At 44.5% G+C, this 24,442-nt stretch overlaps 2 protein-coding genes across 2 annotated transcripts in view; one reads left to right on the top strand and one right to left on the bottom strand.

Annotated features, from left to right (window-relative positions):
- The window catches only part of usp31 (ubiquitin specific peptidase 31), a 41,929-nt gene extending 40,862 nt beyond the window's left edge, over window positions 1-1,067 (bottom strand). The window contains exon 1 of the mRNA XM_003229451.4: window positions 160-1,067. Coding sequence (XP_003229499.3) covers window positions 160-870 — 711 coding nt within the window. The 5' untranslated portion in view covers window positions 871-1,067. The remainder of the gene's footprint in view (window positions 1-159) is intronic.
- Window positions 1,068-10,291: 9,224 nt separating this feature from the next.
- Window positions 10,292-23,714, top strand: LOC134294171 (amiloride-sensitive sodium channel subunit gamma-like). The gene is made up of 12 exons (XM_062964320.1): window positions 10,292-10,875; window positions 13,119-13,425; window positions 15,113-15,306; window positions 15,999-16,102; window positions 17,740-17,903; window positions 18,093-18,188; window positions 19,830-19,947; window positions 20,053-20,131; window positions 20,762-20,819; window positions 20,933-20,991; window positions 21,098-21,173; window positions 21,757-23,714. Exons 1-12 carry the CDS (start codon window positions 10,559-10,561, stop codon window positions 22,177-22,179), a joined length of 1,995 nt encoding a protein of 664 aa, XP_062820390.1. The 5' UTR covers window positions 10,292-10,558; the 3' UTR covers window positions 22,180-23,714.
- Window positions 23,715-24,442: the final 728 nt, after the last annotated feature.

Here is a 24,442-nt window from a genome sequence, read left to right as displayed (position 1 = left end):
TTATCTCACTCAATATTTGAGGGGGGAAAGGAAGGGGCCTGAGGCTGTGAGGAATGGTGGGAGTTGAAGTCCAAAACACTTGGGAGGGCCCAAGTTTGCCCAGGCCTGTTCTAGCTAGTTAGTTTCATCCTTGGCCTCCTTTCCAAGGCCCTAACTCACCTTGAACTCCCGGCTGTGCTGTGGGGTGTACTCCAGGGTCCAGAGGGCCCGCACCAGGTTCGCCAGCTGCTCGGTCACCTCCCCGCCACTGCTGGGGCCTCTCTCTTCTTCGGGGACGGGCGCTTCCTCCGGTTCGGGGCCTCCTCCTCCTCCTGTCCCTCCTCCCTGCGTGGCCCGGTAGTGCTCGAGCGCCAAATACTCCGCGAAGAGCTCCGTGTTGCTGAGGCACTGCAGGACGGCGTTCATGAAGCAAGTGTTGCCGTGGTTGCGGAGGCCCGAAACGCCGGGGACTGCCGTAGAAGCCGACGCCGAGGAGGACGACGAGGATGGCGGGGGAGGCGCAGGAGGAGGAGGCGGTGGTAGCGGGGCCTCCGGAGGAGGAGGAGGAGGAGGAGGAGGAGGAGGAGGCGGCGGCGCTGGCTCAGGCTCCGGGCTGGGCTGGAAGCAGCGCCCCAAGCCATGCTGCGACGAGGAAAGGCCGCTGCCTGCTCCCCCGGCGCTAGGCCCGAGGTGCGAAAGCGTCGAGAGGGTCTTGAGGACGCGGCTCATGAAGCCGCCTAAAGAACGAGGCCCCGCCGGAGGGGAAGGCGCGGAGGAAGAAGGGCCGCTCCCGGAGCCCGCCCGGCCCCGGAACAGCAGCCTTTTGCTGAAGGAGCGCTTCTCCTTCGAGGAGACCGGCGCCGCCATGGCTCCGCTCAGCCGCCCCGACATCTTGGATTTGAGGCCTACTCGCGGAGCCAGACCAGGCCTCGAGTAGTGCTGCCACCACCCGGCGCTTCAGCCGCATCCTGAGGCCTAGTCCGGCCGCAAGCCTGGCTCTCCTCCGGTCATCGTTAGACCGAAGAGCCGCCGCCACCGCTGAGGCTGCTCCGGCTGAAGCGGCGGCGGCGGCGGCGGCCCTAGAAGAGGAGGGCCCAGGGAGGAGTCCGGGAAGCCGTCCGCGCCATCTTGGGTCAGGGCAGCGCTCTGCTACTGCTTAACAACGGGTGCCATCTTGGCTCCTGGCAAAGCCCTGGTGTTTTCCTGCTCCGCCTCAGAGGAGGGGGCGCCATCTTGGGTGAGGGCAAAACCCTGCTATTTCTCGGCAACGGGCGCCATTTTGACACCTGGCAAAGGCCTGCTTCGTTCCTCCTCCCCGGTTCCTTTCTGAGGGGCGGTGGCAGCCCAAGAACTACGATGAAAAAAAGGCTGCCTCCCAGTGGCTCTACTTCCTTTGAAGTAAACTGTTACGGGAAAAAGCCGGTCGTGGGCCCTTTCCCTCCGGTTTTAGGTCAGGAAGGGCTACGGGGGCTCAGGTGACTCAAAAAGCTTCGACACAGAACACAGTAGAGTAACACAACAGCCAGGCTTTGAAGCTGCCAGGCTATTCAATGCAAATCAAGGAGGCCAATTGCAACATTCACACTTGCAGGCAAGAGTTCTTTCTCTCACCCTGGACATTATTCCACAGATACATAAACCCCACTTGCCTAGTTTCCAACAGACCCAATTTTTTAATACAGTAGAGTCTCACTTATCCAACATAAACGGGCCGACAGAACGTTGGATAAGCGAATATGTTGGATAATAAGGAGAGATTAAGAAGAAGCCTATTAAACATCAAATTAGGTTATGATTTTACAAATTAAGCACCAAAACATCATGTTATACAACAAATTTGGCAGAAAAAGTAGTTCAATATGCAATAATGCTACATAGTAACTAATTACTATATTTATAAATTTAGCACCAAAATCTCACGATGTATTAAAAACATTGACTACAAAAATGCGTTGGATAATCCAGAACATTGGATAAGTGAATGTTGGATAAGTGAGACTCTACTGTACTGGTAGCCAGATTTTGTTCATTTTCACTCAGAAAACGGGAATGAACAAACTCTGGTTACCAGTATTTAAAAAAACTCTAAAATCAGGACAGTAAATAAAGAGCAACACTCAAAAAAAGAGTGAATTCCAGACAGGAAATAATAAGGGCCAGCTAACACCTCCCAACAAAGGATTCCCCCAGGCAGGAAGCAGCCAGGCTTTGAAACGGCACGGCCAGTCAATGCTAATCAAGGTGGTCAGTTGCAGCATTCACACTTGCCTCCAACAGACAAGAGTTCCTTCTGCCACCCTGGACATCATTCCACAGGGATAAAAACGACGCTTTCTGAGTTTCCAACAGACCTCACAACCTCTGAGGATGCCTGATATAGATGTGGGCAAAACATCAGGAGAGAATGCTTCTGGAACATGGCCACACAGCCCGGAAAACTCACAGCAACCCATTATTATTAGTATGCATGTTATGCCCTACCTTGAGCTGCAAGGAAAGGCAGGTAATAAATACATGTTGTTATTGTTATTAGTATTATTTTATTTATTATTTACAGTATTTATTATTATTATTATGCATGTTGTGCTCCATCTCAAGCTGTAAGCAGAAATAGGTAATACAGTAGAATCTCACTTATCCAGCATAAATGAGCTGGCAGAACATTGGATAAGCAAATACGTTGGATAATAAGGAGGGATTAAGGAAAAGCCTATTAAACATCAAATTAGCTTATGTTTTTACAAATTAAGCACCAAAACATCATGTTATACGACACATTTGACAGAAAAAGTAGTTCAATATGCAGTAATGCTATGTAGTAATTACTGTATTTATGAATTTAGAACCAAAATATCACGATGTATTGAAAACATTGACTACAAAAACATTGATTACTAAAAGGCAGACTGCGTTGGATAGTACAGAACACTGGATAAGTGAATGTTGGATAAATAAGACTCTACTGTACATTATTATCGTTATCAATACAGTAGAGTCTCGCTTATCCAACGTAAACGGGCCGGCAGAACGTTGGCTAAGCGAATATGTTGGAAAATATGGAGAGATTAAGGAAAAGCCTATTAAACATCAAATTAGGTTATGATTTTACAAATTAAGCACCAAAACATCATGTTATACGACACATTTGACAGAAAAAGTAGTTCAATACGCAGTAATGCTATGTAGTAATTACTGTATTTATGAATTTAGAACCAAAATATCATGATGTATTAAAAACATTGACTACAAAAACATTGATTACTAAAAGGCAGACTGCGTTGGATAGTACAGAACACTGGATAAGTGAATGTTGGATAAATAAGACTCTACTGTACATTATTATCATTATCATTATTATTGGAGTTCTAGTTTGACAAGACATTTAGCCTTCTCTGCCAAAGAGAGCTGGTATCTCATCGAAGTATATATTTCAGGATTTCCTAGAGCTATGTCAATAAAGTGGTTTTGAACTGTATTCATTCTACAGTGTAGATCCGCCCTTGGAGGTTTTTCTCTTTTTCCTGGGTTGGAAAAACCCAGTTCTGTCCCACTTTTGCTTGGCCTTGGATAGTTTTTCGGAGCCACAGAGCAACCAATACATTGGGTTGTTGTATGTCTTTCAGGCTGTGTGGCCATGTTCCAGAAGTATTCTCTCCTGACGTTTCGCCCACATCTATGGCAGGCATCCTCAGATGCCTCACAACCTCTGAGGATGCCTGCCATAGATGTGGGCGAAACGTCAGGAGAGAATACTTCTGGAACATGGCCACACAGCCCGAAAGACATACAACAACCCTGTGATCCCGGCCATGAAAGCCTTCGACGAACCAATACATTGCTGAGATTTTTGCAAAGACTGACCACAACACAGACTAATCCTTATTTTTGGTTCAAGTCCAAAACTCTAGTTCCAAAAAGTAACTTTTCCAAGCTCTGGCCCAGTCCAGCAGGGCAAGACTGCAGACCTCTGGGCATGCTTTTATTTGTAAATTTGAAACAAGTGCTTCATATTTCTTGATACTGAAATTCGTCGCCTTCACAAGAACCAGCCAGCTTCTCCTTGCCTTTTGTCAACAGATGGCACTGCGAGATTATCAGACTGATTTGCATATTTGCATATGCCGGCAATGCTGGAATTAACATCTCAAAGGTACCGCGGGAGAGTGGGTTTGCAATAAAAGCAACACAAAAGTCTTTTGCGGCATGGAAGAGATTAACAAGCGATGGGCCCATTGTGAAGGCCTGAAAACAAATGTACGGCATGCGCACTCTTGACACACAAAGGCAAGCGAACAATGGCTGGCATTCACTGATCTCATCTGGATTTGCAGACATTCCCTCCGAGCCTTGTCTGGGTTTTGTTAACATCCCGGGCGGATGCCAAAGCAAAGCCAGTTTCATTTGCAGAAAGCCGATGGTCAGCTGCAGTTTGGACAAGGGCAGGCTATGCCAACAAATACCATCCATTCAGACATTAAAAAGAGTCACATGGCATTATTATTATTAGCCTCTCCGAGTCCCTCCAGGGAGATGGGGCGAGGTATAAAAATAAAGTTGTTGTTATTATTATTATTATTATTATTATTATTATTATTATTATTATTATTATGTCCCTGATGCATATTTATACACATAGGAAGTACAGAAGAGTCTCACTTATCCAAGCTTAACCGGCCCGAAGAACCTTGGATAAGCGAATATCTTGGATAATAAGGACGGATTAAGGAAAAGCCTACTAAACATCAAATTAGATTATGAGTTTACAAATTAAGCACCAAAACATCATGTTATACAACAAATTTGACAGAAAAAGTAGTTTAATACGCAGTAATGTTATGTTGTAATTACTGTATTTACGAATTTAGCACCAAAATATCATGATACAATAGAGTCTCGCTTATCCAACATAAATGGGCCAGCAGAACGTTGGATAAGCGAATATGTTGGAAAATAAGGAGAGATTAAGGAAAAGCCTATTAAACATCAGATTAGGTTATGAGTTTACAAATTAAGCACCAAAACATCATGTTATACAACAAATTTGACAGAAAAAGTAATTCAATACACAGTAATGTTATGTTGTAATTACTGTATTTACGAATTGAGCACCAAAATATCACAATATATTGAAAACATTGACTACAAAAATGGCTTGGATAATCCAGAAGCTTGGATAAGTGAGGCTTGGATAAGTGAGACTCTACTGTATAACCAAAGGTCCTTGCCAAGCAGGTGAATACTGCTACCTAAGGATAAAATGATACCCATCTTAAAACTTTGAGCCACTTTGTGTCTCTTTTTAGAGATAAAAATGATGTAAATATAATAATACAGTAGAGTTTCACTTATCCAAGCTAAACGGGCCGGCAGAACATTGGATAAGCGAATATCTTGGATAATAAGGACGGATTAAGGAAAAGCCTATTAAACATCAAATTAGGTTATGATTTTACAAATTAAGCACCAAAACATCATGTTGTACAACAAATTTGACAGAAAAAGTAGTTCAATATACAGTAATGTTATGTTGTAATTACTGTATTTATGAATTTAGCACCAAAATATCATGATATATTGAAAACATTGACTACAAAAATGCCTTGGATAATACAGAACCTTGGTTAAGCGAGTGTTGGATAAGTGAGACTCTACTCCCAAGGGCCATCCAGTCCAACCCCATATTGCCGGGCAAGAGGACACTATCAAACCCCTCCCAGCAGATGCCCATCCAACTTCATAGACATTAGAAGGTTCGTGGAGAAATGGGGCTTTAGAATCATAGAATCATTGCTTCTCAATCTTTTGGCTAAGGTCAAGTGTAGTATCTCTTCTCTGAATATAGTGTAATGATATTAACTTCTTAATATTGTTTATATTTAATTCTGTTTAAATGTTTACATATTGGTATGTTATTTTAAATGATGTGCTAAAGCTTATATGTTAAGCCGCTTTTAGTCTCCTTTTGGAGAGATAAAGCGGGGAATAAATGACAGTAGTAGTAGGAATAATAATAATAATATACCTCACAACCTTTGAGGATGCCTGCCATAGATGTGGGCAAAACGTCAGGCGAGAATACTTCTGGAACTTGGCCATACAGCCTGGAAAACACACAACAACCCAATAATAATAATAATAATAATAATAATAATAATAATAATAATAGACATTGACAAAATTACAATCTGCCAACTGCAAAAGGCCACCCTACTGGGATCTGCACGCATCATCCGAAAATACATCACACAGTCCTAGACACTTGGGAAGTGTTCGACTTGTGATTTTGTGATACGAAATCCAGCATATCTATCTTGTTTGCTGTGTCATAATAAAATAATAATAAAACAATTTTAAAAATACCAGAGTTAGGAGAGATCCCAAGGGTCATCCAGCCCAAAATTTACATTGCAATGGCAGCAATAGCTGACATAGTGGAAATGTGGGCAGGCAAGGGGATTTGACCTGGATTGCAGGTGAAAACTGAGGAAAGTGTGGAAACTGGGGTGTCCACCACTGGTTCATCCAATCCAAGCCCTGTCAAAGAAACCTTAGAACAGAGGCAAAGAGGAGAATCGTTGTCATTGTTTACACTTTGGACTTGACCGTGTCTGATGACCAAGTGAAAGCTCAATTAGTGCAAAATCCTCAGATTCCATTGCCAGGATATGTATTTCCTGTGGATAAAATGAAGAAAGTAGAAGAAAACAGAAAGAAACTTCTGCCAATTGTGGAAACTATTGTCACCAAGTCACCTTGTCTGTCTCCTGAGAAATCTGTATAAAGACCAAGTAGCCACAGTCAGAACAGACCAGGGAACAACAGACTGGTTCCAGATTGGGAAAGGAGTGCGGACATCAGGGCTGCATCCTCTCACCCTCCCGATTCAACTTGTACGCAGAACACATCATGCGACGTGCGGGGCTTGAGGAATCCAAGGCCGGAGTTAAAATTTCTGGAAGAAACATGAACAACCTTCGGTTTGCAGATGATACCACTCTGATGGCCAAAAGTGAGGAAGAACTGAGGAGCCTTATCACCAAGGTGGAAGAAGAAAGTGCAAAAGCTGGGTTGCAGTTAAACATCAAGAAAACCAAGATCATGGCAACTGCACCTATTGATAACTGGCAAATAGAGGGAGAAAACGTGGAGGCAGTGACAGACTTTATATTTCTAGGCGCGAAGATCACTGCAGATGCAGACTGCAGCCAGGAAATCCTTCTTGGGAGGAGAGCAATGGCCAACCTGGACAAAATAGTGAAGAGCAGAAACATCACACTGGCCACAAAGGTCCGCATAGTCAAAGCCATGGTCTTCCCCATAGTGACCTATGGATGCAAGAGCTGGACCATAAGGAAGGCAGAGCGAAGGAAGAGAGATGTTTTTGAAGGAAAATCCCGAGAGTGCCTTGGACCTTGGCAAGAAGACCCAACCAGTCCATCCTCCAGGAAATAATGCCCAACAGCTGCTCACTGGAGGGAAGGATACTAGAGGCAAAGATGAAGTATTTTGGCCACATCATGAGGAGACAGGAAAGCTTGGAGAAGATCACGATGCTGGGGGAAATGGAAGGAAAAAGGAAGAGAGGCCGACCAAGGGCAAGATGGATGGACGGGATCCTTGAAGGAACTGGCTTGACCTTGAAGGAACTGGGGGCGGTGACGGCCGACAGGGAGCTCTGGCCTGGACTGGTCCAGGAGGTCACGAAGAGTCGGAGACGACTAAACGACTGAACAGCAGCAGCATTGTCCTTTGTGCCGGACAAGAACTGGCATAAAGAGGGAGCAATGATTCAGGACATGTTACCTGTGAAGAACCTTTGCAGGATGATGATAATTTCAAGGCCTTGTTGAGATCTCGTCCCAGATCAGAAGACACTGGCCACAAAAGTCATCTTGGGGAAAATGTTTCAACACCTTCTGAATTTTTTTTCTAGCTACGGGCCTGACTGGAGGGCCAAAGTTTCCCCATGCCGGCCATAGAATCATACACCATCCTAGAGCTGGAAGGGATCCTCAACAGCGGTCTAGTCCAAGCCTATTGAAACCTGGCTCTCTTCCTACGGCTCCTGCTGCTGCGGCTCTTTCCCATCCTGAGATGGGGCAGGAGAAGCAGAGGGTTCCCCAGATTGTAGCCCAAAGGGGAGGGAAGAGAAAGAAAGGAGGCGGGTTCAGGTGCTGCTTCTTCAGGGGTGGCAGCTGCCTCACCTCTGTCTCTTCTTTGCTCTAAGCCCAGTCCAGAGCTCAGCCAGGTAAGAGGCAGATGGGAGCCCCATCGAGGCTGCCTTTACCTGGGCAAAGAAGAATGGGAAGGAAAAAAAGAAGAGAGGAAGGAAAGATAGATGGAAATGTTGAAGGAAGGCTGGAAGGATGGGGCAGAAAGATAGAAGGAGAAGTAGAGGAGAAGGGGAAAAGGCAGGATGGAGGGAAGGATAGAATGTTTTTATGAATGTTGATGTAAATTAATAATTTTTAATCTGATTTATGTGTACTGTATAATTTTTATATGTGTGTTTATTGTAAGCCGCCCTGAGTCCCCTCTCGGGTGAGAAGGGCGGGATTTAAATGTTGTAATAAATAATAATAAGTAATAAATAGAAGGACATGTAGAAAGAAGGCAAGAAGGAAAGGAAAGATAGCAGGGAAGATAGAAAGAAAAGAAGGGGGAAAGGCAGAAGGAGGGAGGGACCGATAGAAGGAAGGGCAGAAAGACGTTAGGAAAGATAGCAGGAAAAGTAGAAGGAATTATAATAATAAATACAGTAGAGTCTCGCTTATCCAAGACTCGTTTATCCAAGGTTCTGGATTATCCAAGGCATTTTTGTAGTCAATGTTTTCAATATACAGTAGAGTCTCACTTATCCAAGCTAAATGGGCCAGCAGAAGCTTGGATAAACAAATATCTTGGATAATAAGGAGGGATTAAGGAAAAGCCTATTAAACATCAAATTAGGTTATGATTTTACAAATTAAGCACCAAAACATCATGTTATACAACAAATTTGACAGAAAAAGCAGTTCAATATACGCAGTAATGTTATGTTGCAATTACTGCATTTACGAATTTAGCACCAAAATATCACGATATATTGAAAACATTGACTACAAAAATGGCTTGGATAATCCAGAAACTTGGATAAGCGAGGCTTGGATAAGTGGACTCTACTGTATCATGATATTTTGTTGTTAAATTCGTAAATACAGTAATTACAACATAACATTACTGGGTATTGAACTACTTTTTCTGTCAAATTTGTTGTATAACATGATGTTTTGGTGCTTAATTTGTAAAATCATAACCTAATTTGATGTTTAATAGGCTTTTCCTTAATCCCTCCTTATTATCCAAGATATTCGCTTATCCAAGGTTCTGCCGGCCCGTTTAGCTTGGATAAGTGAGACTTTGTGTTGTCAAAGGCTTTCATGGCCAGAATCACTGGGTTGCTGTGAGTTTTTCGGGCTGTACAGCTATGTTCTAGAAGCATTCTGTCCTGATGTTTCCCCCACATTTATGGCAGGCATCCTCAGAAGTTGGGAGGTCTGTTGGAAATTAGACATGTGGGGTTTATATATCTGTGGATTTTTTTTTTCTGTGTCAGGAGCAACCGGAGTTGCTTCTGGAGTGAGAGAATTGGCCGTCTGCAAGGACGTTGCCCAGGGGACGCCCGGATGTTTTGATGTTTTTACCATCCTTGTGGAAGGCTTCTCTCATGTCCCCGCATGGAGCTGGAGCTGATAGAGGGAGCTCATCCGCACTCTCCCCGGGTGGGATTAATTATTTATTTACTGCATTTATTTACTACATTTATATCCCACCCTTCTCACCTGGAAGGGGACTCAGAGCAGCTGTATGTACATACAATATATTATATTATTAGCATAGCACAATATTAGCATTATATATTACTATATTGAACTATACCACTATACTATTATATAATACGTAATATATAACATATAATTAATATTATTATATGGTATTATTATTAGTATTATATTGTATAACATAATATTATTATCAATATTATATGTATATACAATATATTATTTTATTAAAACTAATACAAAAATATTATATTATAAAACTGAGGGCGGGGGCCAGGTAAATGACCTTGGAGGGCCGCATCCGGCCCCCGGGCCTTAGTTTGGGGACCCCTGCCCTAGGCCATCGGAAGGTCCTGTGGAATAAAGTCCAGGATGGAAGAAAGAACTCTTGTCTGTTAGAGGCAAGTGCGAATGTTGGTCAGCTTGATTAGCATCGAATGGCCTTGCAGCTTCAAGACCTGGCTGCTTCCTGCCTGGGGGGAATCCTTTGTTGGGAGGTGTTAGCTGGCCTTGATTGTTTCATGCTGGACCGCTCTAACAACCAGCTTTGAAGCAGCAAGGCCAGTCAATTATACTAATTATGCTGGCCAATGGCAACATTTGTAAGTGAGGTTTGTATATCTGTGGAATGTCCAGGGTGGGAGATAGAACTCTTGTTTGCTTGAGCCACCGGGAGTGACACCTAGCCTACTGTAATGCCTTTGTTTCCCCCTCTGCTCCGCCTGCAGAAGAGCAGAGACCCTTGAGCACCGGTGACCATGGCTCCGGCGGAGAAGCTGAAGGCCACCATCAAGCGGGCACTCCCAATGACAGGGCCCCAAGCACCCACGCTGTGGGAGCTGATGCAGTGGTACTGCATGAACACCAACATGCACGGCTTCCGGCGCATGGTGGTCTCGCGGGGCCATCTGCGCCGCGCTCTGTGGACCCTTCTGACGCTGGTGGCCGTGGGCTGCCTCCTCTACTTCTGCGCCCAGCTGGTCATGAACTACTACGTGGCCTCCGTCTCCGTCACCGTCCAGTTCCACAAGCTGCCCTTCCCGGCCGTCACCATCTGCAACATCAACCCTTACAAGTGAGTGGCACCTGATTCGCACCCTTTATTCTGAGCTTTAAGGAGATTCTAGCCAAGGAGCAATGTGTCCTGTTCTGGGTGTCATGATCTCCAACCATAAAACCTCAATTACCCTCTGGTATGCAACAGCCCCTATATAAGTGGGCCAAAGAGAAGGTTCTGGTATTCGGTACAATGAAATCTGTTGGAATCTACCAGCGTAGATGCTTTTTCCGGTGGAAGACTGACCCACAGCACAACTGGGAGAAAAGAACCCGACACTGGGCAAAGCAGGTCCAGAAGGAGACGGATACGTCCTAGTCATTTCCAAAGAAGAGCCACCGAAATGATCCAGAGAAAGGGACATGAAAGCCGTGTTTAAACACCAGAAAGATGGTCATAAGGAAGAGGGAGCAGAGTTGTTTCCTTCTGCTCCAGAAACTGACACAAAGGAGCAATGAGTTCAGATTCCAGGAAAAGAGATTCCACCTAAACCTTAGGAAGAAATTCCTTGATGATAAGAGCTGTTCCCTGGAAGTCTGGTGTCATCTCTTTCTCTGGAAGTCTTTTGAGCAGAGGCTGGATGGCTATCTGCCAGGAGGGCGTTGATTGTGCCTTGTTAGTCTGGCTGGCCTTTGGGGGTCTCTTCCAACTCTTGTGGAATATGGAATGCCTGAGAGTCTGGTGGAGTCTTCTTCTAGGAAGGTTTTGAAAGCAGGAGCTGGATGGCCATCTGCCAGGAAGGCTTGGTTGTTGTCTTCTTGTTTGACGGAAGCGGGTTAGACTAGTTGGCCTTGGAGTTTCTTCCAACTCTATATGATGATGATGATGATGATGATTATTATTATTATTATTATTATTATTACTATTACTATTATTTCAAAGACAACAAGATGAGTCCACAGCAGATATTCTGCTGGCTGTTGCTATTATTATTATTATTATTATTATTATTATTATTATTATTATTTTATTATGACACAGCAAACAAGATAGATATGCTGGATTTCATATCACAAAATGACAAGTCGAACACTTCCCAAGTTGTTGTTGTTGTTGTTGTTGTTGTTGTTGTTATTATTATTATTATTATTATTATTATTATTATTATTATTACATGGCAAGGATTTGGACTAGATAGTTTGGGGTCTCTTCCAACTCATTATTATTATTATTATTATTATTATTATTATTATTATTATTATTATTATTAGACTGAATAGCATTTGGGGTCTTTTCCAACTCATTATTATTATTATTATTATTATTATTTTATTTTATTTTATTATGACACAGCAAACAAGATAGATATGCTGGATTTCATATCACAAAATCACAAGTCAAACATTTCCCAAGTGTCTAGGACTGTGTGATGTATTTTCGGATGATGAGCGCAGATCCCAGCAGGGTGGCCTTTTGCAGTTGGCAGATTGTAATTTTGTCAATGCCTATTGTTTCCAAATGCCGGCTGAGATCTTTTGGCACGGCACCCAATGTGCCCATCACCACCGGGACCACCTGCACTGGTTTCTGCCAGAGTCTTTGAAGTTCAATCTTGAGGTCCTGATAGCGGCTGAGTTTTTCCTGTTGTTTTTCGTCAATGCGACTGTCACCTGGGATGGCAACATCAATGATCCAAACCTTTTTCTTTTCCACAACTGTGATGTCTGGTGTGTTGTGTTCCAGAACTTTGTCAGTCTGGATTCGGAAGTCCCACAGTATCTTTGCGTGCTCATTTTCCAATACTTTTGCAGGTTTGTGATCCCACCAATTCTTTGCTGCTAGCAGGTGGTACTTGAGGCATAAGTTCCAATGGATCATTTGGGCCACATAGTTGTGCCTCTGTTTGTAGTCTGTCTGTGCGATTTTCTTACAGCAGCTGAGGAGATGATCAATGGTTTCATCGGTTTCCTTGCACAGTCTGCATTTTGGGTCATCAGCAGATTTTTTGATCTTGGCCTGAATTGCCTTTGTCCTGATGTCTTGCTCCTGGGCTGCAAGAATCAGGCCTTCTGTCTCTTTCTTCAGGGTCCCATTCGTGAGCCAGAGCCAGGTCTTCTCCTTATCAGCTTTTCCTTCAATTTTGTCAAGGAACTTTCCATGCAATGTTTTGTTGTGCCAGCTGTCAGTTCTAGTTTGTAGTGCGGTTTTCTTGTACTGACTTTTTGTCTGCTGTGCTTTGAGGAGTTTTTGACTTCAGTCAAAGCAGGTTCTTCACTTTGCTTTACATATTCTGCCAGGGCATGTTCTTCTTCTTCCCGCAGGTACAGCACCATCAAAGAGCACCTGTCAGAGCTGGACAGGGAGACCAAGATGGCGCTGGAGCTGCTGTACAACATCTCAGGGAGCCCAATCCGGGATCGCCGTGACTTGGGCCCCGAAGAAAGTGAAGAAGGCGCGAAGGGAGGCTTTCTCAAGCTCTTTCCCCTCCTGATGGCCAACGAGTTCGAGGCCAGGCCCAGAAACCACTCCTCCACTTCCTCCGGTTACAAGCGTCGGGCTGATGCCAGCAACTTCTCAAGGAGCTCCAGCATTGTGAATGTCGACAACTCCGAAGTGGGCTTCCGGCTGGTAAGGAGAAATATCATCTGGACGCCCTATAGCCGGCCCAAGGGGGCCTGAGTTTGGAAAAGTTGGAAGCATTGAGTTGAGAGGGAGTTCATGCAGCTCTGGCCACAGAAAGCTGCCCAGCCTGGAACGCGTTGGCATTTGTAGTTTTAGCTTGAGTTCTACTTCTGCTGCTCTTTGGCTCAGGATTTCTCTGGAAAGGGAAGCTGTGGCTCAAGAGGAGCTCCTTTCATTAGGAGTAGAAGAGATGTTCAACAGTGGCACTTTTAAGTAGAGGCTGGATGGCTATCTGTTGGATTGTGCTTTTCCTCCTTGACATGAAAAGGGTTGGACTAGAGGGCTCTAAAATTCCATGATTCTATGGTTTAGAGCAGGGTCCCCAAACTAAGGCCCGGGGGCCGGATGCGGCCCATCGAAGCCATTTATCCCCACGAAGCCATCGAAGCCCCACGGCACAAGGGCAGAAGGGGGTTGGGCTAAATGACCTAAGGGGTCTCTTCTTCTCTTACAACCCTTATTATTATCATTATTATTATTATTATTTTATTTTATTATGACACAGCAAACAAGAGAGATATGCTGGATTTCGTATCACAAAATCAAAAGTCGAACACTTCCCAAGTGTCTAGGACTGTGTGATGTATTTTCGGATGATGTGTGCAGATCCCAGTCGGGTGACCTTTTGCAGTTGGCAGATCGTAATTTTGTCAATTATTATTATTATTATTTGAAACGCAACAAGATGATTCCACAGCAGACATTCTGCTGGCTGTTGTATTGGATCACACGTCGGACACTTCCCAAGTGTCTAGGACTATGTAATGTATCAGTGAATAATGCGGGCAGATCCAAGTAAGGTGGCCTTCTGCAGCTGACAGATAGCAATTTTGTCAGTGCCGATTGTGTTTAAGTGCAGGCCAAGGTCTTTAGGCACTGCAGCCAGTGTGCCCATCACCACTGGGACCACCTTCCTTGATTGGCTTGTGCCAGAGTCTTTGCAGTTCGATCTTTAAATCCTCATATTGTGTCAGCTTTTCCAGTTGTTTCTCTTCAATCTTGCTATACCCTGGGATTGCAATATCGACAATCCATACTTTGTCTTTTAATTGAGAATTATTATTATTATTATTATTATTATTATTATTATTATTATTATTATTATTAACATTGAGGCTGGGTGGCCATCTGTCAGGGGTGCTTTGCTTGTGCACAAAGGCAGAAGGGGATTGGACTCAATGGCCCAAAGGGTCTCTTCCAATCCTCTTTTTATTGTTGTTATTATTGTTATTATTATTCATTATTATTATTATTGCTTGGCCCACTATAGTCCGGCCTTCCAACGGTCCGAAAGATCATGAACTGGCCCCCTGTTTAAAAAGTTTGGGGACCCCTGGTTTAGAGTTTTTAACCGAGGCTGGACGGACCTCTATCTGGAGGGCTTAGATTGTATTTTTCCTTTATAGCAGAAAGGATTTGGACTGGAGTTGGACTTGGGGTGTCCCTTCCAAATCTAGCATTCCATGATTCCTCACCCAAGAGTCTGGGTTGCCCATTTTTGCTCTTGGTGGTCCAAGGGTCTTCCTTCTGGCAAACCATGAACCCGTGGTCTGATCCCTGCAGGGTGAGTTCTTTCTTTGTTTCCCTCATTCCCTTCCTTTCTTTCTTTCTTTCTTTCTTCCTTCCTTTCCAGTGTGGCTCCCAAAACAACACCAACTGTTCCGTTTACACGTTCAGCAATGGGGTCAACGCCATCCAGGAGTGGTACAAGCTGCACTTCATGAACATCATGGCTCAGATCGACCTGGAAAAGAAGGAGAAGATGAGCTACTCGGCTGAGGAGCTTCTCCTGAGCTGCTCCTTCGATGGCAACTCCTGTGACGCCAGGTCAGTCCTGCATTTGATCGGAAGGCGTAAAAGGCTAGTAGACGGCTCTCGTCTCCATGGGGTGGTGTACCCAGTCTCTGAACACATATCCTTCTGGAAATAAACGGCAATCGTAACCTTGTTGAAAATTTGCCATTTGGCCAATGTGAATCTCCATGAATATGTGGAGACCACCTTTTGAAAATGACCAGTCAGGAAAAGCATGATCTCGTTAGAAGTCAACCCTTTGAAGAAGTGATATTGACAAATATACATGTAATGGCACACAGGTAACTCAGCTGTTAGACTGAAGAACCATGTCTATGAACTGCCAAGGAGAAAGACATGTCACTATAAAAAATATATTTGTTTAGCAGTGGAGGTTTTTTTCTTTGCAGTTGTAAATGCCCAAAAGATATACACTCCCTTAAGACCTCTTAGATTAAAATATGCACTCAGAGTGGAAAAAAGTCTTCTTTTATTCAGCAATGCTGGATAAAAAAAATCCCCCCCCGACACATAAATAGCAACATAACGCTAAGCATTTTGTAGCGTCTCATCCTGCCATTTTGTTCCATGGCTCTTTGAAAATGGTGTTCCAAGTCCTTTATTTTTCTTTCCTGGAGAAGGGATCCAAAAGAATATGTTCAGTTCTTGAGGCTTTGTGACTCAACCTCAACTTTGTGAAGTCAACCTCGCTTCCTTCTCCGCAGGAACTTCACCTCCTTCCATCACCCGCTGCATGGGAACTGCTACACCTTCAACAGCGGAAAGGACGGGGTGATCCTCAAAACGTCAACTGCAGGAAGCGAAAACGGTAAGGGCCAACTGGATCAATGGGCAGGACAAATGCTCACTCTTTACATGCTCAGGAACCTGGGAGCTGGGGAGCACCAGCAGAAAGACAAATGCTTGCTTGGATGGCTGGCATTTCACAAAATGATGGTATTCAGATGCCAGTTTTCTCTCTACTCCTGGCCTGGGAAATGATCATTGTTCCTTCGTTTATTCCTGCAGAATATTGTCGCACCTCAGGTTAGCTTCACCTTGCTAAACACACCAGACTGTATACCAAAAGTAGTCTTTTGTAGTTTATTAGGAGATAGGGAAAAGATAGTTCATAAAAGGCAAAAGTTCAGTTCCAAATGATAGTTGCAAAAACAAGGCTGTAAGAACAAATCCATGGAAACATTAGGCATGAAACAAGGTCACCACCGGGACCACCTGCACTGGTTTCTGCCAGAGTCTTTGCAGTTCAATCTTGAGGTCCTGATAGCGGCTGAGTTTTTCCTGTTGTTTTTCGTCAATGCGACTGTCACCTGGGACGGCAACATCAATGATCCAAACCTTTTCCTTTTCCACAACTGTGATGTCTGGTGTGTTGTGTTCCAGAACTTTGTCAGTCTGGATTCGGAAGTCCCACAGTATCTTTGCGTGCTCATTTTCCAATACTTTTGCAGGTTTGTGATCCTACCAGTTCTTTGCTGCTGGGAGGTGGTACTTGAGGCATAAGTTCCAATGAATCGTTTGGGCCACATAGTTGTGCTTCTGTTTGTAGTCTGTCTGTGCGATTTTCTTACAGCAGCTGAGGATGTGATCAATGGTTTCATCAGTTTCCTTGCCGTCTGCATTTTGGGTCATTAGCTGATTTTTTGATCTTGGCCTTAATTGCCTTTGTCCTGATGTCTTGCTCCTGGGCTGCAAGGATCAGGCCTTCTGTCTCCTTCTTCAGGGTCCCATTCGTGAGCCAGAGCCAGGTCTTCTCCTTATCAGCTTTTCCTTCAATTTTGTCAACGAACTTTCCATGCAATGTTTTGTTGTGCCAGCTGTCAGCGCTAGTTTGTAGTGTACTGATTTCTTGTACTGATTCTTTGTCTACTGTGTTTTGAGGAGTTTCTGATTTTTGACTTCAATCAAAGCAGGTTCTTCACTTTGCTTTCCATATTCTGCCAGGGCATGTTCTTCCTCTTTGACTGCTTGTTTTACTTGTAAGAGTCCTCTGCCCCCTGATCTTCTAGGCAGATATAGCCGGTCAACATCACTGCGAGGGTGCCGTGAATGATGAATGGTCATGAGTTTTCTTGTTTTTCTTGCTTTATTTATTATTATTATTATTATTATTATTATTATTATTATTATTATTACTATTATTATTATTGAGCATGCTCAGACTCAGGACTCCATTTTGTATTCAGTGTCTGCTATGCACTTGAGTTTTATCGTATGCTATGTTTTAATTGATTATTTTATTTGATTGTTGTATCTTTGTTTTTAGTTTATTGTTCTAAATTACTATACTTTGTTTCTGTTTGGGCTGCACCCCGTGTTAGCGGCCCCGAGTCCTTTCAGGGAGATGGTGGCAAGATAGAAAAATAAAGTATTGTTATTATTAAAGCATTTTGATGAAGCCAGAGTTGCAACCTCCATTGTCTGGTTCCTCTCTCCTGTCCCAAGGACTGCAGGTAGTCCTACACATTGAGGAGGCCGACTACAACCCCTTCCTGGTGACTTCCACGGGAGCAAAGGTGGTCATTCATGGCCAAGATGAATACCCCTTCATCGAGGACATTGGCACTGAGATCGAGACGGGCACTGCCACCTCCATCGGGATGCACTTGGTGAGTCACCTTGATTTTCTGTCCCCTTCTAGTGGCAAACACCATGGGCCTCTCTGCCAAGAAGAAAGAGTCAAATTGAGCTCATTTTTTGAGCTCATTGCTGGATAGTAGAGTTTCCTTCTTAGGTTGGAGGGCACACGAACACTGCGCCTACCCTCGCCCTGTTGATCTCTACCCTTCTGCCCACAGACCACCTCCCAGCGGCTCAGCAAACCCGACAGCAATTGCATGGATGGCTCGGACATCCAAGTGGATAACCTCTACAACAAGAGCTACTCTTTGCAGGTGGGACAGAGGCCCTGATTCCCCCCCCCCCCCCATATCACTCCCAAGGCCATCTCTATAGAGGCCAAACTGGTGCTGCGGGTTTGGTGGCTGGCAACCTATTGACTCCCTTTTGGAAATAACTGCACCCAGTCTCTGGGCACATATCCCTTTGAAAATAAATGGCAATCTGTCGGGTTCTCTTCTCCCAGTTGTGCTGTGGGTCAGTCTTCCACCAGAAAAAAGCACCAAGACACACGCTGGTAGATTCCAACAGGTTTTATTGTACAGAATACCAGAACCTTCTCTTTGGCCCATTTATATAGGGGCTCTCACATACCAAAGGGTAATTGAGATTATATGGCTGGCCCGTTTTATGGCTGGCATTTGTTCTTTGTCAGCCGACCGGAGATGCCAAAGATTGGAGATCATGACACAATCATAATCTTATTGAAAAGGGAAAATGATGTCACATCCATTTGGCAAATGTGATTCTCCATGAACATGTGGAGATCACCTTTTTGAAAAGCATGACCTTGTTAGATGTCAACCCTTTGAACAAGTGATATTCATAAGCATTCATGTAATGCGGTAGTTCTCAGCCTGGGATCCCCAGATGTTTTTAGCCTACACCTCCCAGAAATCCCGACCAGTTTACCAGTTGTTAGGGTTTCTGGGAGTTGAATTCCAAAAACATCTGGGGAGCCCAGGTTGAGAACCATTGGTGTAATGGTGCACAAGTAACTGAAGAACCATGTTTTTGAACTGGCAAGGACAAAGACATGGCACTACAAAAATATATTTGGTTAGCAGAGGATGGTTGTTTCTTTAAAGTTGCAATTGAAGTTGTAATTGTAATTGCCCAAAAGATATACACGGCCTTGGAATCTCTTAGTTTAAAATATGCACTCAGAAATAAAAAATAAAGTCTTGAAAAATAACATATCTTATTTGCTCACAAATTAATTCACCATACAGACACATTTCTTAATAAAGTTCAGTTAACGATAGGATGTAGTTCTTCTGTGTATTGAGTACACAGGGTATTATTCTTAATCAATTGCCCATAGTTTTTAGGCATAGTTGTACTCACTGAAGTCGATAAGTCATATTTCCCTAAATAGCAATATGCATCCACCTCCACTGAGGTCTTATGCAAACACACATCCACCTCCCCTGAAGTGGATTTTTTTTTCATGTCAGGAGCAACTTGAGTTGTTTCTGGAGTGAGAGAATTGGCCGTCTGCAAGGACGTTGCCCAGGGGACGCCCGAACGTTTTTGATGTTTTTACCATCCTTGTGGGAGGCTTCTCTCATGTTCCCGCATGGAGCTGGAGCTGATAGATGGAACTCATCCTCACCTGGATGGGATTCGAAATTGGCAACTTTCAGGTCAGCAACCCAACCTTCAAGTCACTTAGTCCATTACGCCATCTGGGCGCTCTGAAATGGATAACAAACACTGAATACAAAATGGAGTCCTGAGTCTGAACATGCTCAGTACAATCACATAGCTATAATCCCTCCCAAACCAAAGAGGTACAGTCAAACTGGCAAATCAACATACACATAGAATGTAGTTTAGCAAAAATATACATTAACAAATAGTGAAAGGCTTGAGAGGTTGCTATTTCCGAAACTCCCATTGCTTTCTCTCTGCAGATCTGCCTGCATTCCTGCTTCCAGAAGCTGATGGTCAAGACCTGTGGCTGTGCCCTATACGCCCAGCCTCTACCAGCCGAAGCCCAGTTCTGCAACGACAAGAAAAACCCAGACTGGAGTGAGTCCCTGTTATCTCCCGTTCTATGATCTGGGCCTTCATGATGGGGGTCTCCTTCGCTTCGACTCTTCTTAACCCTTCTCCCTCCCTCCTTGCCTTCTGCAGTGTATTGCTACTTCAAGCTCCATGAGAAGTTTGTGAAGGAGCAACTAGGATGCCAGGAGACCTGCAAGGAAGCCTGCAGGTAAGGCTCGATCCCAGGCTTTTATCAGCGGGATCTCCAGCCTCTAGTCCTTGTTTAATGGAGCCGGGCTGTGGCGCAGCTGGCTAGTAACCAGCTGCAATAAATCACTACTGACCGAGAGGTCATGAGTTCGAAGCCTGGGTCGGGTTAAGCCCCCGACCATTAAATAGCCCGACTTGCTGTTGACCTATGCAACCCCGAAAGACAGTTGCATCTGTCAAGTAGGGAAATTTAGGTACGCTTTATGCGGGAGGCTCATTTAACTAATTTACAACATCATAAAACTGCCAGCAAAACACGAGGAAAGGAATGAGGAAGTACAGCCACTAGTGGACGGTGAAGCAACAGCTCCCCCTGTGGCCGGAATCGTGAAGCTGGAAAAAAATGTTAAATGCCTCTGTGTCTGTCTATATATGTTGTTTGTCTGTTGGCATTGAATGTTTGCCATATATGTGTTCATTGTAATCGTAAAGCTGGAAAAATGTTAAATGCCTCTGTGTCTGTCTATACTGTATGTTGGTTGCCATATATGTGTTCATTGTAATCCGCCCTGAGTCCCCTTCGGGGTGAGAAAGAAGGGCGGAATATAAATACTGTAAATAAATAAATAATGGCGTCCTCTCTCCGCAGCCTGAAGGAATGGACGCTCACCACCAGCCTGGCCCAGTGGCCCTCGACCGCCTCCGAGGTGAGCGTTCCAGCCATAATACTTAGCCGCCTTGGCATTTCTGGCGTATAAACCAATAGGAGCCTTGCGAAGTAAGTGTAGCCATCCTGACCGTGATTTTATTTCCTCTCAAGGAGTGGATGCTCCGCGTTCTCTCTTGGGACCAAAGGATGAAGAACAAGACGTTAAACAAGTGAGTCTCGCACAAGAAAGGCAGGTGGGCTCACTTTCCCAGTTTCCCTGACCGCATCTGGCTTCCCTTCCTTCCTCCTTGACCATATTCTCCGTTTCGTCCCCAGGATGGACTTGGCAAACCTCATTGTCTTCTACAAGGACCTGAATGAGAGGTTCATCACGGAGAAACTGAAAAACAATGTGAGTTCTGAGTGGAGGGGGACACATTGGCCTGGCAGGAGGACAAGGAGGAAGGTTGAGGTGCAGGTGACCATTCTTCTGTCTCTTGGAGAGGTCATCTTCCCATGTGGTCTGAGTCACAATATGCCCTCTCCGCACTAAATTATTGCGCCAAATTGCTATGTGTGTGTGTGTGTAAAGAAATCCTTGCAAAGTTGCTTGCAAAAGATCTCTGCAAAAAAGGGAGCTGAGCCACGCCTCAAACAATGTATCGGTTTGCTGGCAGATGGCTGGGTTTGTCAGTTGGGAATCTGAGCTTGCAGGGAGAGCACAGAAAAAACAGGCTTTCTAGCTACAATCAAGTAGCAGTTTAAATATGTTATGCTGGATATATTGAATGCTGATTGATTAGTTATTGATCCTATGCAACTACAAGGACATTGTACGATTGCTGAACTGTTTACTTAACTTCAACTCAACAAGTAAAGTTCCTTTGTTCTTTCAATTCCTCTGCCTGGTCTGAGTCTTTTGCGCATGGTGTTAACTGGACGCTGCTGGTTCCGCTATACACACTCGCTAACATAAATGCCCTTTTCCCTGCCAGGTGTTCGGCCTCCAATCCAACTTGGGTGGCGAGCTGGGCTTCTGGATGAGCTGCTCAGTGGTCTGCATCATCGAGATTGTGGAGGTCTTCTTCATCGACACCTTCTGCATCATCCTGCGCCGCCACTGGCAGAAGGCCAAGAAGTGGTGGCGGGGCCGGAAGGGTGAAGATGAGGAAGAGGAGGAGGAGGAAGGGCAGCAGAGAGAGGATGATGGGGAGGCCTCCGGACGGACCTCAAGGGTCCAGGGCCACGACAACCCCACCTTCGACGTCCATGAGAACAACGAGGAGGACAGTGACCTGCCCACCTTCAACATGTCCATACGCCTGTCCCTCCCGCCAGAAAACCCGGCCCCGCGGACCCCTCCACCGAACTACAGCATCTTCCGACACTCTGGCGCCTACGAGGTCAGGACCCAGTGATCCCCATTGCTGGGAGGGAAGGAGTTGTCAGGGCGGGAGCAGTGGGAGAGATGAGATCCGACCTTTGCCCTGACTTGTTGATGAGTCTCATCTTCCACTCATCAGTCAGACCACTTGTACTTCTGCACAGTAACACTGACAAACCACACCTCAGCCGTTAATTATCTGCTGATCCCAGCGGTACTAGTCTTTATTTATATACAAGACTATTTACAACTCCAATCACCATAACTCTCCAGACACATGTTCCCAGCAAAGGGAAAAGCACAGCACATCTGGAGTCTGTTATCAGAACAATCCTCCCAACATTCCACAGTCTGTGACGAATGTTCCTTCCATGCAGTTGAAACAGAAGTCTTGACCCATTGGCCCTGCAAGCTATCAATCAGGGCTGGCATGCAATTAACTCCTCTGCTGCTGGAAAGCTTGCCAGAACACAGAAGCACAATCCAACAGCAAACATTTGATCTAACATTTCCCTCTATAATAAACAAACCACACTGACAGGAGTAAGGGCCTCCCCTTGGGTGCCAGGCCATTTCCCTGACATGCAGCCAGAGGGGTCAATAATAGGCTTGTCCGATCGATGGAAAAAGTATTTCAATTCCCGTTTCTAAAGTAGGGGGCGCTGGCGCTTCGATATAGAAAGTATTTCCGATTTTTTCACCCAAAAATTTCTGATATTTCCGAAAATTCGTAATGATTCTAAATGTTTCTAAAATGGCGGACGTGCATGCGCAATTGCCAAAAAAAAAAAGGGGGGGAACTCGAGGGGGGGACTTTTACAGGCTCTCCCGCCCTCATTTCTTGAGCTATCCTCATCAAATTTGCAAATAAGCTCCCATTCAAGGTAGGTTGCAGAAACAAAATAATTTTTAAAATATTTTTAAAAATATATTTTTTTAAAATTTGGGGGGAGGAAAAATTGACGAAACATTAAGAGACAATTAGAGAATGGGCCAACAATGGTTCGAATTACATTGCTGGTTGTGCTGTGAGACAATGTCTCGGAATGCGCATCAAAAAGCGAGAACAATCCGAAATAATTCCGATATACGATTCAAAACGATTTTTTGGACATGTCTAGTAAATAACACCCCTCTCTCAGCATTCTTCACTGTTGGCTAGCCTTGCTGGAGCAGACAATAATCCAACTATACCTGGAGACTCACAGGTCTTCTCCTGCCCTTTTCTAGCCTTTTTGTGCCAAGACAGATACATGATTCAACTGCCATAGTTCCATCTAGAACAGTGGTTCTCAACCTGTGGGTCCCCGGATGTTGTGGCCTTCAACTCCCAGAAATTCTAACAGAGGGTAAACCGGTTGGGATGAGGCAGCTAAGATTTCAACCCAAATGGTTCAGCAGATTTCCCTAGTTGGCCTACTCATTGTATGTACAAAGAGCGCTGTGTAAGTACGTTGTGGCGTTTGGAAGAGACGTTGGGGGTAAAGGTGGCCATCAGAAGCTTGGTGCATTGGTTGCTAAACTATTCAGTCATTAGCCTTTATTTCGGTCAATAAACCTTCGGCTGAAGTCAAGTTGGAATCAATTACAACACTATAACATGTAATTACAAATTACAGCATTACAAAATTTGAATCCGCAATAACATCAAGTTCCAAATTATAGTTTCGCGATAATAGATATCTCCCATGTCTACAAGTTGAGTAACGGTGTTTGTGTCCTAGAACTAGTTAAAGTTCTAGATTTAGTCCCCCGAGTGCTCATTATTACTCTTCCACCGTCTGCGCAGGGTTCCATACTTGGGGCTTTAACAACACAACCGTTCAATGCTAAGACTTCCCTGTCTGCGCAGGGTTCCATACTTCACACTTTAACAACACAACCGTTCAATACTAAGGCTTCTCCGTCTGCGCAGGGTTCCATACTTGGCGCTTTAACAACACAATTGTTCAATGTTAAGGCTTCCCCGTCTGCGCAGGGTTCCATACTTGGGGCTTTAACAACACAACAGTTCAATGCTAAGGCTTCCCGGGCTGCGCAGGGTTCCATACTTCGCACTTTAACAAGACAACCGTTCAATGCTAAGTCTTCCCGCCAAATGGAAGTGTAGGGGAGAGTCTACTGAACAAGCCAAGACCTGCCGCAGACCAGTTGAAGAGTTATGGAGAGGGTTCGACTGGATGGCCTTTGGGGTCTCTTCCAACTCTAGGATTCCATGATTGTAGGATATAAACTGGACACAGGCGGAACTGGACAATTTGGACAGAAAAACAAGAAAACTCATGACCATTCATCAT

This window comes from Anolis carolinensis, unplaced genomic scaffold (assembly GCF_035594765.1).
Source record: "Anolis carolinensis isolate JA03-04 unplaced genomic scaffold, rAnoCar3.1.pri scaffold_13, whole genome shotgun sequence".
Taxonomy (NCBI): Eukaryota; Metazoa; Chordata; class Lepidosauria; order Squamata; family Dactyloidae; genus Anolis; species Anolis carolinensis.
Note: the sequence above shows the minus strand (reverse complement) of the source record. Positions and strands in the feature narration are given on the sequence as shown.

Excerpts from the sequence above, each read along its gene's own strand:
- LOC134294171 (XM_062964320.1), top strand. The coding sequence starts at position 10,559 with ATGGCTCCGGCGGAGAAGCTGAAGGCCACCATCAAGCGGGCACTCCCA. Across the intron at positions 17,904-18,092 it reads CCTCCATCGGGATGCACTTG|ACCACCTCCCAGCGGCTCAG; the intron begins GTGAGTCACCTT and ends TTCTGCCCACAG. Across the intron at positions 20,820-20,932 it reads GGCCCTCGACCGCCTCCGAG|GAGTGGATGCTCCGCGTTCT; the intron begins GTGAGCGTTCCA and ends TTTCCTCTCAAG.